Source organism: Heterostelium album (assembly GCF_000004825.1).
Source record: "Heterostelium album PN500 unplaced genomic scaffold PPL_scaffold9, whole genome shotgun sequence".
NCBI lineage: Eukaryota > Evosea > Eumycetozoa > Acytosteliales > Acytosteliaceae > Heterostelium > Heterostelium album.
The window spans coordinates 941,886-961,195 of NW_008805071.1; the positions used below are offsets into that span (position 1 = coordinate 941,886).

The window sequence follows — 19,310 nt, forward strand, 5'->3', positions numbered from 1 at the left end:
CAGTGATAAAGTCAAAACTCATCACACAACGCACATCCAATAATTAAATTAGTTTTTTTTTTAGTGGAAAAAACAAAACAAGTAATAATTAATATTTTCTGAAAATAAATAAATAAATTAGTTTTATAGTAGAGCCGGCTACTAATATGGATCCAACTTCGGCACATCTATTCCAACATCTCAGTGGACAATATACAGAATTACTGTCGAATAGTAATTCAAATTTGATGTTATTTGGTGGTCAACAACAACAACAACAACCACCACAACAACAGCAGCAACAGCAACCACCACAACCAACTTCACTACATTTATTACAGCAACAGCAACAGCAGCAGCAACAACAACAAATAACAACTTCACCTAGTACCATTACAAATGTTGTAAATACAAAGAAATCAAAGAGTGTACGTGATTCTACAAACGGTGAAGATGATGATTTCGATGTTGAAGATGAAGACGATGAGGTACAACTAAAGCAGGGTCAATCTTCATCTACATCGACAGCACCCGTAAAGAAACGTCGCTACATCATAGATAATTCCAATATATTTCACTGGGTTCCATATTGTACCAACTTTTGGCATAGACTTGTAAATCAATATGGATATGAAGTATTGTAAGTAATATGAGTGCAAAAAATAAAATAAAATTATATGTTGTTAATATATATTTTTTTTTAATTATAGACAACCACCAACTTTATCAGTTTTGGCAGAGAAAGGATTTTCTTTTTCACAGGTGGATAATTCATGGGTATATTATAGAAGAAATCATTTTCAATTAAGTATAACGATTCATCATATGTTCAAATTTGATGAGATACGCCCGTTGATCGATGTCAACGGTGTCAATCGTCCTGTCGAGGGATTGTATATTAGTATTCGTGGTGTCAAGAATGGCTCCACCGTCATGCCAACAGAGGAGGTTGAGGTCGAACTCTACCAAACCAACTCGAAGCGTGAGAAAGCCGAAGAAAAGGCACCACCTCCTCAGCTGGTGAGTAACGCCGACCAGATCACAATCAGTCGTCTGCACTTCCGTAAGGCAACCTCTAACAATGCGCGCAAACACAAGCTGCCAAACCCACAGCAAGAATTCTTCCGATTGGTTCTTACTATCTCCGCGCGTTACCAAGGCCGTGACTACTGCATTTCATCGTTCATATCGGATCCACTCATCGTCAGAACTGGACATCCTGCCAATGTACAACAACAGCCCACTGGCAACGCTGCTGTTATTTCCAACCCATTCCCAGCATCGCCATCACTCTCGCACGGTTCGTTAACACCCAGCAACGTCGCCAGCGGATCCGAACCAGAATCACCTCAGACCGCAATGTTTACATTTTCATCGGCATCATCATCCCCCAGACCCATACCAACACCCATCATATCATCGACTTCCAGCAGCATCAACAACAATGTTGGAAGTAATCAAGTAGTTCGTTTGACTCCACACTTTGAACAACAACCAACCACACCACAAACTACCACAACATCCACCAATGAAAATACTTCAAATCCGCTCGTTGTCAACAACAATAACAATAATAATAATAATAATAGTCAAATGAATACATTTATGTTGAATCCAAACTTATCTATTAATACTAGTAATATGTCAACACCTTCACCATTACATCTCTCTCCACTCTCGTCTCCACTGACGCCAAATACCACAAACCAACAGAAATCAAATCAACAGCAACAACAACCACAACAAACAACTCAACAACATTTGCAAATGCTTCATCATCACACATTGATACAACAGCTACATCACCATTCTGTTGCAATGGCAAATATGAATGTTGCCAATTCCAGTTCACCAAGTCAACCCGAAGCATCGCCACCAACCATCATTGTTGATAGACATCACCAACCACAACAGCTATCACACACCAATAATCATATTGATATCAAACAAGAGGATATGATTATCCCAAACCCACTTATGAGGTCGACGACTATGATGACACCACAAAATCAACACTTGCAATCACATATCATCAACCTCACAAACAACAATTACGAACAACAACAACAACAACAACAGCAACAACAACAACAACAAATCGCACAAGAACATCAATATCAATCACCGATGACCTCACCCACAACAATCCAACTTCAACAACAACAACCAACGACAACGACGACAACAACAACGACTACCTCCTCATTCTTGCCCTCACCTCTTCAAAATATAAACAACAATAATAACAACGACAATATGATGACAATCCCAGTGACAACAAGTAATAGTGTTGACATGGCACCATCTTCAACTACATCTACCATCGACGAAGTCGGTTGGAATCAAAACCCTCATGGTGGTCTCTATCACTATGGTAATGTCGGTGTTAACAATGAAAATCCAACAGAATCACTCTCGGTCAATGGTAATATCTCTGTAACTGGTATCCTCTTTACTCCATCAGACCAACGTGTCAAGACAGATATCCGTCCAGTCAATACCGCCGAGCAGCTTGAGCACATCAACCGTCTGCGTCTCTATGACTACCGTCTCATCAAGCAATGGACAGACGCCACCGGTGTCACTGAACCAGGCGACCGTGGTGTTCTAGCACAAGAGCTACAACGCGCTGGCATTCCAAACGCCGTTAAACAAACCGGAGACCGTACTCTCAACGATGGTACTGTAATCTCTGACTTTTTGATGGTCAACAAAGATGCCATCTTCATGGAGAATGTCGGTGCCACCCAGGAACTCTCCAAGAAGGTTGACAGCGTCCAAATCGAATTGGACATACTCGACAGAGACAAGAATCAAGTATTAAGCAAAGTTGATGAGTTAGAACGTGAAATTGAAAAGAATAAGAGAAGAAGTAAGTTTATATACATCCTTTTATTATTTGAAATGGTACACTAATTTAATTTTATTTACAGAGAAATATTTTATTATTGGTGCTATTGTTGTTGGAGTTGTCGTGTTGGCATTGGTTGTTACCTCCGTTTTGCTGGGATTTATTAAACCAAGAATATCACCAGATGGTGTTCCAATGGGAGGCGGTAATAATGTAGATCCAAACTGTGATCCAAGTACTACAAAGAACTGTGATTCATCAGAAAGTAATTCAACACATACAGCTACTACTACTTCAACATCGACTACAACAACAACAACAACAACGTCGACTACAGCTTCACAACTATCAGCGCTAAAATATCTTCCAACCAATGTTCAATTGGTCACCACTGGCTCAACCAACACGAACGATATCAACAACAATAATCTTCAAACCAACGACTTCCTATCAAATTTCCAAAAACTTTTTATTTCAGCAAAAGAACCATCTTAGCCTGGAGTACAAGTGATCTTTTTATAGTAATATTAACAATACCAACGTTGTAGTAATACAAATCAACTCCCCAATCAAAAAGAAAAAAAAAAAAAAAAAGAAAAAAAAAAAGGTGCAAAAAAGATTTCTATTGGTTAAATGAATTATCTTTTTTTTTATCCAAGTTAGAAAAGCAAGAAATATTATAATTATATTTAAATAAATTAAATTATATTTTGTAAATTAATTTTCAATTCAAATTGTTGTTGATTTTATACTAAATGGAAGAATTTATTTGCAAAGATGAAAGTGAAGGAGTATTGCTTTTTTCAAAACAAATTCTTTGGTATGAATACAAGGCAATTAGAGTTTTAATTGCAACTAAACAACTTTCCGAAGAATATTGCAATCAAATCATATCAAATGGAGATTGCAGCTCGAAACGAAAGCACACTCGCTCCATAGGTAAACGAAGTGAACTCAATAGAGTGTATTGCTATTTATGCAGATGATATTCTTTTTACGAAGAAAACGATCGATCTCGATTCTTTTGCTTCTTCCTCCACTTCTGCTGTTTAGGCTATTAATATAAAAAATCAGAAAAGATTTATTGGATATCCAAAGGGTGACATTAACTGTTGTGCGCTCGATACTTGTCGAAGCTATTGGATGATAGCTGGTCGAATTTATTTTCTTTTCAACAAATCCAAGTATCATAACTTTATACATTTAGTTTACGTAGGACAGAGAAATCGAAGCTTTGGTGAATTTTAAATTATTAATTTTTTTTAGTACTCAAAACAAAACTGGCTCTTGCTTGTAACCATAAATCGAATAAAATAAAAAAAACCACTCAGATCACATTAACCCCACTAATTTTTAATTTGCAAAGTGCACTTTTTTTTTAAAATTAATGCGCAGGCGAAAGTTGTTGGGAGCCAGTTTTGTTTTGTGAAAAGAACTTTATCCTAATATTAAAAATGGAATCAATTTTTCAAAAGGTTATCATGGAAAATGAAGGAAACATTTATGTGATCAAGAAGTATCAGGTGATTTCTTTCAATCTGTACAACCGTCTGACTGTTATTGTCTTCAGGCTATCATTCATATGGAAAACGCTACGCCCAAAACAACATCATTTTCACCTCTGAACTAGACGAAGACAAATACCAACGTGTCATTGACAGATGTAATCTCATTCCAGATATAAAGATTCTTCCAGGTGGAGATCAAACTGAAATTGGTGAAAAAGGTATAAATTTATCTGGTGGTCAAAAAAAAATAGTAAGTTTTATTATCAAACAAACAAAGCTAAATCGACATTCATTAACAGTAATATTATTGTTATCTATTTTTTATTTATAGGTTAGTATTGCAAGAGCTGTCTATCATAATTCAGATATTTATTTATTTTGGGGAAATTTTTTTTGAAAATAAAATTGATATATTAATTAACTCAGAATTGGCACCAAAATTGCTAAAAATCATTTTTTTTATTCAAACCATAGTTTATATTTGTAAATTAATTGTTAATTTAAGACTCAATGGAGGACATTATCGCAAATTGCATTGGTTGTAAAGATGCAGATGAAGGAATAGTGCTTTTTCAAAACAAGATGTTAAGAGTTGTAATTTTAGAGCATCAATACTGGCTTGGCCGTTGTATCGTGTCACCGTTAAAGCATGTCTCTCCCTTTGATCTATATGAACAAGCTCAACAACCGGATTCATTGTTTTTAGAGATTGGTAAAGCCATAGCCATGATGACACGTGTCTTTAGATCGCTCTATGGCATGTCATATCCAAACATCTTTCAACTAGGTAATCTGACACAAGACAACACTGGTAAGCCCACAGCTGATATGAAATATCATCATGTGCACTATCATATTTTGCCAAGATACGAACACCCTGTAACTACTCATGGTCAGACATTCACAGATAAACAATGGGGTCAACCTTTGAACATCGACCAAAGTTCAGGTTTATTAAATGGACCAGATCTATCATCGGAAACCTTCAAATCTATTGTTGAGGATATTAAACAAGCAATTGCAAAAGATCAACAATGGCAAGGGATGTAATATAATTTTATAAATAAACTATTATTATTGTTATTGTTATTGTTATTTTATAAATGTGATTGTGATAGTTTCTTAATAGCTGAAACCAATGTAATATGTTCGGTTTTATGCATACGATCTTCCAAGATATCCAATGTGTCTTCGGCATTGATTGGTACTTCTGCGGTCATGATAACTTCACCGGCGTCAATCTCTTCAATTACTTTATGAACCATCAATCCAGTGTGTTTGATTTGACCATTTTGGTAGGCTTCGAATGCACGTTGAATAGCGTGGGCACCTGCAAACTGACCTGGTAAAGCAGGGTGAAGATTAATGACATCTACATGTGGCTGGTTGTTTTCGAATTCATTTAAGAATGATGGTGTCAGAATCAACATGAATCCCGCTAGTACGATAAGTTTCGGTTGGTATGTGCGAATCAACTTTGCCAACTCTGTACCGTAGGTCGATCGGTCACGACCTTCACCACCCTTTAGATAACTCTGAAGTGGGAATACCTTTGTTTCGATCGATGCTTTCTCTGCACGCTTCAAACCGAATGCATCCGATTTGTTACTGATAACTGCACTGATCTTTACATTTGGCAGATTACCATTCTCGATTGCATCTATAATAGCTTGTAAATTGGTTCCGTTTCCAGAGATTAAAACAACTAAATTGAACTCTTTATTAATTTCTGATGATGACATTATTATCTTTTATATATATATATTTATATCTATGTACAACTAAACTTTTTATTAAAACTAAAAAAAACTAAAAAAAACTAAAAAACTAAACTAGTAATCATTGGGAATTGGTAGATTTAAATAAAAAAAGCCCCATAAAAAATTTAAAACAATAGTCTATTTCGGGATCGGAGTTGAATGATTATTAAAAAAATACTATTCGTTTTCTTTTATATCTTTAAATGAATTATCGACTAAACTCACAATAGATGATAATTAATAAACTTTTTTTTTTTTGTTCCAATTTTGAGATACAAAATTAAAAGACTATTAACTTTTTGAAATTAATAGCCCACTGTACAATGTACTTTCGATTCATCTATACTGTGGCACCAATGATTAGCTAACAGTCATATCCTCATTTGATCGTAACAATTCTTTATTGTTTATTTTTAAAAAAAAAAAGAAATAAAACTTTTGATTAAATTTGTATATTCCCTAGGGAATATTTTAAATCTAATGAATGCTCTTATATAAGTGAACATATATAATATAATGTTTAAAATTTATTTATATTTACAAGGTTGTATGTATTTAATCTTTATATTTGATAGTATTCAAAACTATTAAAAATAAATTCCTCTAAAAAGATTTCGATGTTTTTTGTTAGAGATAGTAGTGGAATCTGCTGTTTAGGATCACCTGTTCCTTTTTCAATGCTCAAAACAAATTGTTTTAAATCCTCCAATGTTTTCATGAGTGTTTCTTTGACTTTTTTGAATTTACTCTTTGTATCCTCTTCCAAAGTTGGATATATCTTTTCTGTTTGATTATCACTTGTATTATCATTGTTATTATTATTGTTATTTGTTGCCTTATTTATTATCTTTTCAATTTCTTCATAATACTATAAATTTATCACGAGTAAGTAAAAATAACTCTTTTTCTTTAAAAAAAAAAACATCCAAATTATACATACTATTTTAGTTTCAATCATTTTCTTTAATATTAAATCTGAATCATTTGAGGGATACATCTGATTAAAGTGTTTCTCGATTACACCAAACATTTCAACAATGTTTGTAATGACCTTTTCAAAGATTTCGGTATGACAGTTGTTGTTGTTTGACTTTTCGCTCGACAAGAATGTCCAATTTCTCTCGATCTCGTCGACCTTTTCATACTCGGCTTTCGCTTTTGATATGAATTCAAACTCTGATTCATCCAACACCAACACCGACTTGTTGTTGTTGTTGTCAGAGCCATCTTGCTTGTCACCCATAATATATTTATATGGTGCTTCTAAAAGTTTCTTTCCAACATTATAACTTACACCCGCAGCATAGAATGGTAATGCCTAATATATTGTTGTAAATAGTTAGTTTGATTATTATTATTATTCATTTACTCATTGTTATAAAGTTAACAACTTACAATCATACCACTGAAACCACCTAATGCAAATGCAAATGATTTCTGATCTGGATTGGCAATGGCAGGACCAATAAAGATTGGAAGTGATGGGAAGAAAGTGGTTGTCATTGGCACAGAGAATATGAAGCTGATAGTGACAGCAATCAAACAATAGAGAGTGCCGATAGTTGCACCAATAAAGAAGTGCGACAACAAGAATTTGCTTTCGTCTTCGCTAAGACTAGCCATCGATGGCATCTTGACACCGTTCTTCTTGAAGTAATCGTAGGTTCTCTTCTTTTGGGGATCTGACATTATCTCATAGACTGCATTCAACTCTTGAAACTTGATGATTATCAATATAAATATAAAATCAATATTTTAATTGTACAAGCTGCCGCCGCTCAAGCATGATTGTAATAATATTATTTTTCTTTTTCTTACCTTTTCTCGTGAACCTGTTGGTTTGTCAGGATGATAGATCTTTGCAAGTCTTTTGTATGACTTTTTAATTTGTTCTTCTGTGGCATCGTTTGGTACACCAAGATACTCGTATAAATCAAATAACCTATTCTCACTGATCATCGATCCATTATTATTCGTATTACTATTATTATTATTGTTATTATTATTATTATTACTGTTTGTATTGCTACTATTATTGCTTGAGTAAGAAGATGAAGATGATGAGGAAGACGAAGATGATGTTGAAGAATATGAAGAATCCATTATACTATATTTATATTTTAAAGTTTAATAATAATAAAAAAAAAAGGTGAATATGATAAAAAAAAAGTAATATACAGGGAGTAGTGTATTAATATAATATATATATAAAAAAAAAACTATTTACAAAATATCATCAAATAAAATATATAATATTATTTGATGATCGTTTTTTAATAATGATTTATATAAAAATGTAATTTTATCTTTTTACTATTATATTTATTAAAAAGAAGAAAAAAGAAGAACAATAACAATGAAATTTAATAAATAATCTGTTTATGTTTATTAAAAGTACAAAGAAAAAGATAAATAAATAAAAAAAATATACCCCACATTTTCAAGTTTTTTTGATATTGTTTTTTTTGTTTTTGTATTAAGTTTTCCAACTCAAAAATTTAAATAAATATTAAAAATCCAATAAAATTTTAATATGGATGGAACTTATTGTTATCACGATGATTTATTTTGTTTTACATCTATTTTTCATGCTTTTAATAATATTAATATTTTTTTCTTAAATTTTCATAAGTCGCAGGTATGAGCTGGTTTGTTAAACAAAAAGAATTAGATATAAATCTACATAATTGTTTCTGTTTAAGCTCAAAACTATATCAATAACATGATTTGCGTGCTATTTGATCGTGAACCTTTATTAACTCAAAATTTAAAAATAAATAAATAAATACCTTGATGAGTAATTAGATATTTGATTTATTTATTCATCATCAATTATACATTATAATCTAATCTAAGTTAAATAGTGTTGGTGGCTCGGTTGGTTTACTTGTGTTTAATTGTTTATGATTATCGTTATTTATGTTATTATTGTTGTTGTTGCTGCTGCTGTGATGATTGATAGATTGTTGTTGTGACGAGGATGGTGATGAAATCATTGGTAAACTCTCTTTTGAAGAAGAGATGGACGATCTTTTACTTTTCTTTTTGGTAGCCTCTGAGAAATAAAATGTCCACCAGTTTATCATCGTCTTGATCATCGATATCAAGGAAATCTCTCATTTTATCACGAGAATCTCTACGTTCCTTCTTCTCCTTTACCTTCTCTTTATCACGATGTCTATCTTTTTCTTTATCTCTTTCTTTTTCTTTACTTTTACTACTACTACCACTGCTACTACTATTTTCTTTATCTTTATGTCTATGTTTATCATCAGGTGTAGATCTTCTCTTTTCTCTTTCTCTTTCTCTATCTCTATCTTTTGCAGAAGAGGAAGAAGAAGAAGAAGAAGATTTTGATGTTCTTGATTCTCCACCTTCTTTACTATCTCTACTTTTACTACTACTACTCTTTTCCTTTTCTCTTTCTCTCTCCTTTTCCTTTTCTTTCTCTCTTCTTCTCTTTCTTTCTCTTTCTTTTTCTTTCTCTCTTTCTCTCTCCTTTTCCTTTTCCTTTTCTCTTTCTTTCTCCTTTTCTCTTTCTTCTTTATGTTTCTTATCGTCCTGTTTTTTCTCTGTTGATTTGGGTGTTGAATTTTGTGTTGACTTGGTTGGTGTAGATGATTCCACTTTCAATGGTGTACCACTGCTGCTGTTGTTGTTGTTGGTATTCGTAGCGGCAGCACTTGCCAATTTCTTCAATTCCTTCTTTCTCTCTGTTGAATAAGCATTTGCCAATGCCTTGGTGGTGATCCAACCGTCTGGAAACAATCCAACGATTCTCTTGTACAACTGACCTCTCTGTGTCTTCTCAACGATAGCATCACTCGATTTACCTTCTTTCTCTGCCTTTAGTTCCGCATTCTTATTCTTCAACTCTACAATCTCCTTATTGGTTGAAACAATTTGATATAATAAATCTCTACAAACTCTACTAAACATATATTCTCCCTAATTAATTATTATTATTTTAAATATTTATAAATTCAATTTGAATTAGTTGATATAATTAATTATATATTGTATTACTATTACTATTATTATTATTATTATTATTATTATTACTTACATCATTATTATTATGTTTTTCACTCATTTCTTTTTCAACATTTTTCTTGAAAGATATGATTAGCTCGTTGATCTTCTCCACCAATTTTTCAGCCAATCTCTCATTCTTTATCACAGTCTTCTCACCGATCTCTTCCCATGCCTTCTTTAGATGCGCTCTAATAGTCTGTTCTTTCAATGGCCAGAATGAAGCGATACGTGTAATGATATGTCCAGACAAGAATCCCTGTGAATTTGACTTTGTAACTTCAATATATATATTCGAAAGTAAAGGTCTAATCTTTCTTGGTAGATTCTTCAAGTCATCAGGAACTAAATTAATAATCATATGATCAAACAATTAGTAATTATTAAAAAATCAGTAAATATATATTCAACTTACAATTCTTTATCTCATCCTGTAAATTTAATAATAAACTATTGATAACAGATTCATCATTATTGTTATTGTTGTTGGTTTTAACTTTCTTTTTCGGTACGGTAGGTCTGATGTTACCACCATTATTAGCTCCACTACTTGTGTTTGTCTCTACTTTTCTCTTTTTAGACTGTTCATTTACTTGTGTGTATTTCTCGTTGCTATGATTACCGTTGCTATTGCTGCTATGCCCTCTAAAGTCATCGTCATACTGTTCATCGTCACTGTTTCTCTCTCTTTGTTCAACATTTCCAACGTGTACAAAGAATCCACCATAGTGATTCTCAACATCGGATTCGATGTTGTTCATCTCAGAGTTGTCAATGAATGAGTCGTCGCTGTCGTATCGATCGGAATCGTCATCAGAGTCGCCAACACGTTGATTGTGAATCTGCTCGATCTTGTTGATGACGTCAGTCAGTCTGTTCTTGTGAGGTGTTGTAATCGGCAGGATGTCCTCCTCGAGCTCGGCTGACGACTTTAAACGTGATGCTTCATCTTTCTTGTAAAAAGAGTCACTGATCTTTAGCTTGTCTTGTGCACGTTGATATACAGCTGCTTCCTTCTTTAGCAATGACCGATAGTCAATCTCCCTATTACATTCTGCCAAATCCACTTCGATTCTAAAAGTCTTTGGTGTCGGTGAACTTGCAATTGAACTTGAAAATAATTTACTAGATGTCGGTGTTGCTGAGCTATTAGTCGATGTACTTGTAGTTGATGTTGTTGTCGTAGTAGTAGTGGTTGAAGTTGTTGGTGTAGGTGTAAGAGAAGATGAAGAAGAAGAAGAAGAAGTAGTTGAATTTGTATTATTACCATTACTATTGTTATTGTTACTGTTGTTATTATTATTATTATTATTAGGTGTCGATATACTATTATTATTATTATTATTAATACTATTGTTTTGATTTGTTGCTGTCGTTGTAGTAGTAACCATATCCATCATCTCCTTATCTTTATCTTTGTTATCTCTTTCAGACATTGCTTTCTTTAGTGAAGAAGTAAGATCAAGACCAGCTGATAACATAGCGGATGCAGCAGAACTGTTTGATATTGAATTTACATTTGAAAATGGTGTCATTGGAGGTGACTGTAAATACGTACTACTATTATTATTATTGCTGCTAGGTGTCATAAATCCATTTGAAACTTCAACATTATTATTATTATTATTATTACTACTAGCACTATTTGTTGAAGATATCATATTTTCCATTTATTTATGGATCCAGATAATCTATATATTTATAACTATCTATTTATATCTATAAACTTTCAAATCAATCTATATCTATATCTGTTTATATCTCGTTTTAAATTAAAAAATAAATAAATAAAGTTGTCTATTAAAATTAATTATATAAGTTACAAAAAAAAAACAAAATTAAAATTAATAATGAATGAATATTCTTTAATTAACATTTTAAAATAATGTTAATGTGATTAAATTTGTAACGTTGAAGCTACCAATCTCCAATTTTTTTTTTTGTTTTTTAAAAAAAATTAATTTCAAAGTCGAACTAACAAACCCACTGATTTTTTTTTGTATGAAGTGAAAAGGACAACAAAAAAAAACAAAAACAAAAACAAAAAACTAAATAAATAATTTATAAATTAATATAATTAAAACTATTGATTTGATTGAATTTTAAATTAGATCATTTCAATTTATATATATATATAGATAGATATTTATTAAAAAGTTTAGTTTTAGTTTTAGTTTGGTCAAGATTCGATTAGATTAGATAACGATAAAAAGCAATATTCACAGAGCGATCGATAAAGTTTGCATTGTATACGATAATAGAATATATATAATTTAGAAAATGTTGTCTATGATTAAACAAGCAGGTACTGCTGCAGATGCAAAGAGAGGACAATCATTGTTACTCAATATCAGTGCTGCCAAAGGTCTTCAAGCTGTTTTAAAGTCTAATCTAGGTCCAAAGGGTACCATCAAGATGTTGGTATCTGGTGCTGGTGATATTAAATTGACTAAAGACGGTAGTGTTTTATTACATGAAATGGTATGATCAATCAATCAATCAAATCAAATCATCATTCAATAAGCAATCAGATCTAATATTGCTTTTGAAATAACAACAAAGAAAAGCCAATTAACTCTATCATCTATAAAATAATATCTATAGCAAATTCAACATCCAACAGCAGCATTGATTGCAAGAACAGCAACAGCACAAGACGATATTACAGGAGATGGAACAACATCGAATATCATTACTATTGGAGAGATGTTGAAGCAATCAGAGAGATATCTTGCAGAGAATGTACATCCACGTATCTTGTCAGAGGGATTCGAGTTGGCAAAGGATCGTTGTCTTCAGTTCCTCGAGCAATTCAAACAGAGTCGTGATACATTGGATCGTGAGTTGTTGGTCTCTATTGCACGTACCTCACTTCGTACCAAACTCCCGGTTGAGGTTGCCGATCAACTCACAGAGAACGTTGTCGACTCTATCCTCACCATCCACAAGCCAGACGAACCACTCGACTTGTTCATGGTTGAAATCATGACAATGCAACACCGTACCGAAGGTGAGTCTCACCTCGTCAAGGGTCTCGTACTCGATCATGGTGCTCGTCATCCAGACATGCCAAAGAGATTAACCAATTGTTTCATTCTAACATTCAACGTATCATTAGAATTTGAAAAGACGTAAGAATTATTAACTTTATTTATTTCAATAATTATATACAATTAACGAACTAATAATATTCAAATTATATATATTCTCAAATTTATTATACAGTGAAGTAAATTCTAATTTCTTATATAAAGATCATGAAATGAGATCAAGAATGATTGATGGTGAACACAAATTGGTAGCCGAAAGATGTAAACAAATTATCGAGTTAAAGAATCATGTTTGTGACACTCCAGATAAGCATTTTGTAATTATTAATCAAAAGGGTATCGATCCAATCTGTTTGGATATGTTGGCTAAAGCTGGTATTCTCGCATTGCGTCGTGCCAAGCGTAGAAATATGGAGCGTTTGACATTGGCTTGTGGTGGTGTCGCCATGAACTCGTTGGACGACTTGTCACCCGATTGTTTGGGTCATGCCGAATTGGTGTACGAACACGCCATCGGTGAGGAAAAATATACATTTGTTGAGGGTGTCAAGAATCCATTCTCCTGCACCATCTTGATCAAGGGTCCAACCAAGCACACCATCGAACAGATCAAGGATGCCTTGCGTGACGGTTTGCGTTCAGTGAAGAACACTATCGAAGACGGTTGTGTCGTTCCAGGTGGTGGTGCATTCCAGATTGCCGCACACAACGACCTCTTGAAATTCAAGGATACCGTCCAGGGTAGAACTAAGCTCGGTGTCCAAGCATTTGCCGACGCACTCTTGGTCGTTCCAAAGACATTGGCCGAGAATTCTGGTTTCGATCCAATGGATACTCTCATCAAGTTGCAAGACGAGTTTGCCAAAGGACACATCGTTGGTTTAGATATTATCACCGGTGAGCCAATGGATCCAGTTGCCGAGGGTGTTTGGGATCAATACAGCGTACTCAGACAGATGTATCGTTCCGCTCCAATCATTGCCGGTCAACTTTTACTCGTCGACGAAATCATCAAGGCCGGAAAGGGTATGAGAGGTTCTTCCGTTCCAGATGGTGGTCCAGAGATGTAATTTCATTTGATCATCAAAAAAAAATATAAAAATAAAAAAATAAAAAAATAACAAACATTAAAAAGAAAAAATCTACCTTTTTCCAAAAAAAAAAAAAAAACAAATAATTTTGCAAAATCTATTTTTATCGGTGTTATTGTCAACGACTTTAGTAGTAGTTGGAAGGCGTTTTAAATAGATAAATAGAATTAGCTAGGCAATAGATGATGGTATTTCTTTTGAATATGCTATTGCCAAGGTTTTTTTTTTATTAATTCTTTAATTTTAATAAATCTATTTTTATTTATCAGCATTATTTTATTAGATAAAAATGAGATTCCTTTTCAATACAACAACAATAAAAAACCTTATGAACAACAAGATTACTATTCTGATACCAGAATATATTATCTATACCATTAAACAATCAGGATATTCAGTACCGGTTTAATTTTTTTTTTTTAAAAAAATTTTAGTATTAAATTTTAAAAAAAAAATTTCAGACGAAACATAAAAATACCAGTGATATCTTTGCAAATCAAACAAGGAAATAATATTAATAAAATGCCGAGGTATCAATATGATCCATAACAGAAATTAATGCAAGTCCAACTTATCACGTTTTTATAAAAATACCACACTTTTTGGGTTATATATTTAATTTTTTGTTTTTTTTAATCTCAATTTTGTGAGTGAAGTATGAAAGTTTAAAATAAATTAAAATTACATTTTTCTCATATATATATTTATATTCAAATAAATTATTAAAATAATCAAACAACACTTATTTATTTATTTATTAATATATTTATTTATTTCACATCAATTTTATTATTGCTTTTGTAAATTTTTTATAATATTTTTTTTAATTTTAATCTAGTTTTATTTATTTAAATAATATTAATATTTTAAAACTTTTATTTATATATAAATTATATTTAAAATGAATAGTTGTAAAATAAAACAATCACATGAATCAAAACAGAAAAGCTCAAGAGGATTCTTTGGATTCGAGACACTCTATCCAAAGGGAATGAATCCAGCTTTACTGCCACCACCGGAATTCGAGGAGATGATCAGAAATATAAATGGACAATCTAGAACGACTTATCCTAAATTTTCATTCTGTGGTTTCATTGGTTTCTTTATTTCCATCATCTTTATTTTCGTTGGTTTCATAAAAGAGATTCCCGCTCTCTATATTATTGGTTTCATTCTAATTGTCGGTTCCATCTCTTCGCTAATTGGAATTCAAATTTCATTCAGACGTCGTCTAATGAGTCGTATGGAGCATGCCATTAACGACGCAAACACCAGACTTCAACCACGTGGAATGAAAATACATATTCGTGAGAAACTAAAGAAACATCATCATCATACTGGATCTCATCAAAAGAGAAGACAACGTAAAATTTATGTAAGTGTTTTTTTTTAATTAAAAAAATATTAAAATAACAATAATCTAATATTACTTCTTTATTTTATTAACCTATTATTATTCTATTACTATATAGTTGGAATTGGAATACCCAATTGCAATTGAAACTGCAGTTATTTACCAAGTTGCACCATTAAGTTATCAACCACAACAACCAGGTGTCTATCCAGTACAATATCAACCAGGATATCCACCTGCACAACAATATCCATATGATATGTCACAACAACAACAACAACAACAACAACAACAACCAATACAATATCAAGCACCATACAATACAAATTATCAAACAGGACCACCAACACAATCGAATGGTGAACTTCCCTATATTCCACAAGGATATCAACAACCAAGTAGTCCACCAACTTTAACAAAACCATCCGATGAATTTTAATTAAAATTTTTTTTTTCCTTGAACAAAATAAACTAAACTAATATCTTATTTTTTATATATTTATCTTTTTTTTTTATTTATTTATTTATATTTTTTATAAATCAAAATAATGAATTGAATAATTTGCATCTATAGTTTGTTCGGAATCCAATTTTGATTGAATGAATGCTTTGGATCTACCGATAAGTTTACTTTCATACTGAAGATTACGAATGATTTCAGAGTATGGCTCGAGTATCTCTGGAGTTCTCATCCATTCTTGGAAGTGGCTGTCCAGTAGAATCGATGTCCACTCTACCAGTTGATTCATCGATAATATGATTTCACAGTTGTTGTTTTCGTTTGATTTGGTGATATCCTCCATATCGGCATAGATTTTTAGGTTCGACATGATGTGCTTCATCAATGTTGAGCACTGCTCTATCGAGAGGCTCGAACGTATTTCACTGACCATCAACGAACGTGTATATCTAGATACCAACACACAGTTCAACAGCGATACTCTACTGGCGACGCTCTCCAAGCAATACTTTATAATGAGAATTTGATCGCCAACGGAAATGTCGTTCATCGTTCGCAAGCATGCCTGGAGCAAATTGTCTTTTCTGGCGTTGATCAAGTTGGCGATAAGCGATGGTACCAAGAATGATGAAACTGAATTTGAAAGAACAACCAACATTGAAACTACTCTCCATTGCTTATTGGTCATAGCTTCCTCGATCCAATTCTTTAACACTTGGTAATCTAAATGTCTTGCTAAAATATTCATATAAACACCTTCTCTAATTTTGATTGATTCAATCTTTGTTATATTTTCAATATCTTCTAAAATAAACTCTACATACATATATGTAAAAGATAATTTATTAGTTTATTAATTTAGTTTTTATTTATAACTATATAATTTCATACTTGGATCAATATCTAAATAATCTAAAATTTGTTTTGTAAAATCTTCTTCCGATATACCTTTAGTATATTTAGGTAATGATTTATATTGTTTGTTTGATATATTTAAACTATTATTATTCTTATTTAATTGTAGACATTGATATTTTGATGATGAATTTGCAGTAATATTACTACCAATTAAATCTGCGGCACTTCTCTTTTGTGATTGTTGTTGTTCTTGTTGTTGTTGTTGTTGTTGATTATTATCAACTATAATATTATCCATTTTCATTGTTTTTGTTTTTTTTTATAATAAATATATTTAAATTTTACAAATTAATAACAACTACACTATCAGGTAGATATGATGAAAAATAAGGTTCTTCGTTTTATTCGTTTTATTTCAATTTTAATTTTTAAAAAAAAATAAACTCTAATCGATTTTTTTTTTGAAAATTTTTTTTTATTTTTTTTTTATTTTTTTGTTTGAAGTCAAGGTGCTGAGTTAGATAATGTGAGAAACAATGGTGAAAAAATTTAATTAAATTACATTATATAAATAGTAAAGCTTGCTGAACTTTCTTTATTTTTTAGTTTATAGTTAGTTAATAGTTAAAAATGAATTACGAACAACTTAATCATTTGATTGCTAAATGTGCTGGTAACAATACACCAATCCAACCAGTAGATAAACTTTCAAAACTCTTTGTTGATAATGAAACTATCAAGAGTCTTTTACCAACCGATACCACTGGTGTATGTAATAAAACAAACTAGAAACTCAAATGATTAGCAAATATAGTACAATTTAATTCTAACTCTTTTTTAACAATCATTATCAATTTTATAGATTGATAATACTATTAAATTATTAGATTCAATCAGTGAATTACTTGGTAGTGATGATGCAAGAAAGAGAGATGCTCAAATTCATAGACTCAACAAAGATTTAATTAATACTGTCTATATCTTTGGCTCAACTATTACTGCTTTCGATTATATCTATTTTGTTTTATTACATCCATGGATTGTAAGTGTGAAAATTAAAACAAAACAACAAATATAATCAACTAAGCAATTAATAATTAATTTTATTTTATTTATAGGTTAAATTAAATGATAAAGAAAGATTCTTATTCTGTAATGTTACAAGATGGTTCAACTTTGTTCAAAATACAACATTTTTGGGCAATGGAAAATTAGATTTAGTTCCAATTTCAACCACTCCACCACCACCCGAACCACCAAAGGAAAAGAAACCAGCTGCTGCACCAACTGCAACTGCTGCTGCTGGTGATAATAAAAATGAAAAGAAGGCTGATGATAAACAAGCTGCTGCTGCTGCCGGTGGTGACAAGAAGAAGGGTAGTGGTCGTGAGAAGCCAGCTGCCGAACCAGCCAAACCATTGGATGTCTCTAGATTTGAAATTCGTGTCGGTAAGATTGTTGAGGTCGGTCGTCATGAAACCGCCGAACAATTGTACGTCGAGAAGATCGATCTCGGTGAATCGACTGGTCCACGTACCATTGCATCGGGTCTCGTAAAGTTTGTACCAATCGAAGAGATGCGTGATCGTCTTGTTTTGGTACTCTGTAATTTGAAGCCACGTAACTTGAAGGGTGTCAAATCCGAGGGTATGGTACTTTGTGCATCGAATGCCGACCACACTGCCGTCGAGTTTGTCGACGTACCAGCCACCGCACAAATTGGTGAGCGTGTCTCATTCGCTGAATTCCCAGGTGAGCACGACAAGGTTCTCAAACCAGAGACTGTCGAAGAGGTACTCAAAGAATTGAAAACAAATGCTGATCGTGTTGCCACCTACAAAGGATGTCCATTCCAAACCACCGCTGGTCAATGTATTGCCAAATCACTTGCCAACGCATCAATCAGTTAAATTAAAAAATAAATTAAAAATATATATTTAAAAAGTTTTGATTTTTTTTAATGTCCTTTACGTTTCTTTTTAAAACTAAAACATTGTGTAACAAATAAATTTAATACTAGCAATTATTTATAAATAACTCAAATAAATAATAAGGATTTACAATTATTTCCGGAGATGCTTATAGATCCACTGTTTGGTGATTCGATAGTAGGCTCTTTGATATTTGGAAGTTCAGCAGGCAATAATATATCATTATTGGAACCTTTTCAACCACTGACAAATTATAATTCTTTGAACCACTCGGAATTGATGGCATTAAACGTTCAATAAATAAATTTTGTTTGATCTTTACACTTATAATCTCTAACATTTGTGAAATAGTTTCATTTACTTGAAAAGATTATAATGAAAAATAATTATAATTCCAACATTCAATTGAAATCACCATGAGAATGAATAGTTTTGA

The 19,310-nt window shown here is 32.2% G+C and overlaps 9 protein-coding genes across 9 annotated transcripts; 6 read left to right on the forward strand and 3 right to left on the reverse strand.

The window, feature by feature from the left end:
* Positions 1–146: 146 nt before the first annotated feature.
* Positions 147–3,325, forward strand: PPL_08892 (NDT80/PhoG-like protein; the record flags this gene model as incomplete). Its single annotated transcript, XM_020579691.1, has 3 exons — positions 147–619; positions 690–2,851; positions 2,913–3,325. The coding sequence occupies 3 exons, from the start codon at positions 147–149 to the stop codon at positions 3,323–3,325; spliced, it is 3,048 nt and encodes a 1,015-aa protein (XP_020430366.1).
* A 260-nt stretch (positions 3,326–3,585) lies between these two features.
* On the forward strand, positions 3,586–4,735 carry PPL_08893 (uncharacterized protein; the record flags this gene model as incomplete). Its single annotated transcript, XM_020579692.1, has 5 exons — positions 3,586–3,650; positions 4,038–4,067; positions 4,097–4,119; positions 4,401–4,588; positions 4,670–4,735. 5 exons carry the CDS (start codon positions 3,586–3,588, stop codon positions 4,733–4,735), a joined length of 372 nt encoding a protein of 123 aa, XP_020430367.1.
* A 185-nt stretch (positions 4,736–4,920) lies between these two features.
* On the forward strand, positions 4,921–5,348 carry PPL_08894 (uncharacterized protein; the record flags this gene model as incomplete). Its single annotated transcript, XM_020579693.1, has 2 exons — positions 4,921–5,287; positions 5,341–5,348. The coding sequence occupies 2 exons, from the start codon at positions 4,921–4,923 to the stop codon at positions 5,346–5,348; spliced, it is 375 nt and encodes a 124-aa protein (XP_020430368.1).
* Positions 5,349–5,435: 87 nt separating this feature from the next.
* Positions 5,436–6,080, reverse strand: purN (phosphoribosylglycinamide formyltransferase; the record flags this gene model as incomplete). The annotated part of the gene is made up of 1 exon (XM_020579694.1): positions 5,436–6,080. One exon carries the CDS (start codon positions 6,078–6,080, stop codon positions 5,436–5,438), a length of 645 nt encoding a protein of 214 aa, XP_020430369.1.
* A 573-nt stretch (positions 6,081–6,653) lies between these two features.
* Positions 6,654–11,800, reverse strand: PPL_08896 (uncharacterized protein; the record flags this gene model as incomplete). Its single annotated transcript, XM_020579695.1, has 8 exons — positions 6,654–6,682; positions 6,762–6,966; positions 7,039–7,416; positions 7,494–7,817; positions 7,917–8,205; positions 9,136–10,046; positions 10,165–10,475; positions 10,546–11,800. The coding sequence occupies 8 exons, from the start codon at positions 11,798–11,800 to the stop codon at positions 6,654–6,656; spliced, it is 3,702 nt and encodes a 1,233-aa protein (XP_020430370.1).
* Positions 11,801–12,410: 610 nt separating this feature from the next.
* cct6 (T-complex protein 1 subunit zeta) lies at positions 12,411–14,652 on the forward strand (the record flags this gene model as incomplete). The annotated part of the gene is made up of 4 exons (XM_020579696.1): positions 12,411–12,611; positions 12,735–13,261; positions 13,356–14,246; positions 14,541–14,652. 4 exons carry the CDS (start codon positions 12,411–12,413, stop codon positions 14,650–14,652), a joined length of 1,731 nt encoding a protein of 576 aa, XP_020430371.1.
* Positions 14,653–15,172: 520 nt separating this feature from the next.
* Positions 15,173–16,064, forward strand: PPL_08898 (uncharacterized protein; the record flags this gene model as incomplete). The annotated part of the gene is made up of 2 exons (XM_020579697.1): positions 15,173–15,646; positions 15,744–16,064. The coding sequence occupies 2 exons, from the start codon at positions 15,173–15,175 to the stop codon at positions 16,062–16,064; spliced, it is 795 nt and encodes a 264-aa protein (XP_020430372.1).
* A 94-nt stretch (positions 16,065–16,158) lies between these two features.
* Positions 16,159–17,247, reverse strand: PPL_08899 (uncharacterized protein; the record flags this gene model as incomplete). The annotated part of the gene is made up of 3 exons (XM_020579698.1): positions 16,159–16,356; positions 16,543–16,889; positions 16,977–17,247. The coding sequence occupies 3 exons, from the start codon at positions 17,245–17,247 to the stop codon at positions 16,159–16,161; spliced, it is 816 nt and encodes a 271-aa protein (XP_020430373.1).
* A 326-nt stretch (positions 17,248–17,573) lies between these two features.
* PPL_08900 (endothelial monocyte-activating polypeptide II precursor pro-EMAP II family protein) lies at positions 17,574–18,853 on the forward strand (the record flags this gene model as incomplete). Its single annotated transcript, XM_020579699.1, has 3 exons — positions 17,574–17,711; positions 17,806–17,985; positions 18,062–18,853. 3 exons carry the CDS (start codon positions 17,574–17,576, stop codon positions 18,851–18,853), a joined length of 1,110 nt encoding a protein of 369 aa, XP_020430374.1.
* Positions 18,854–19,310: the final 457 nt, after the last annotated feature.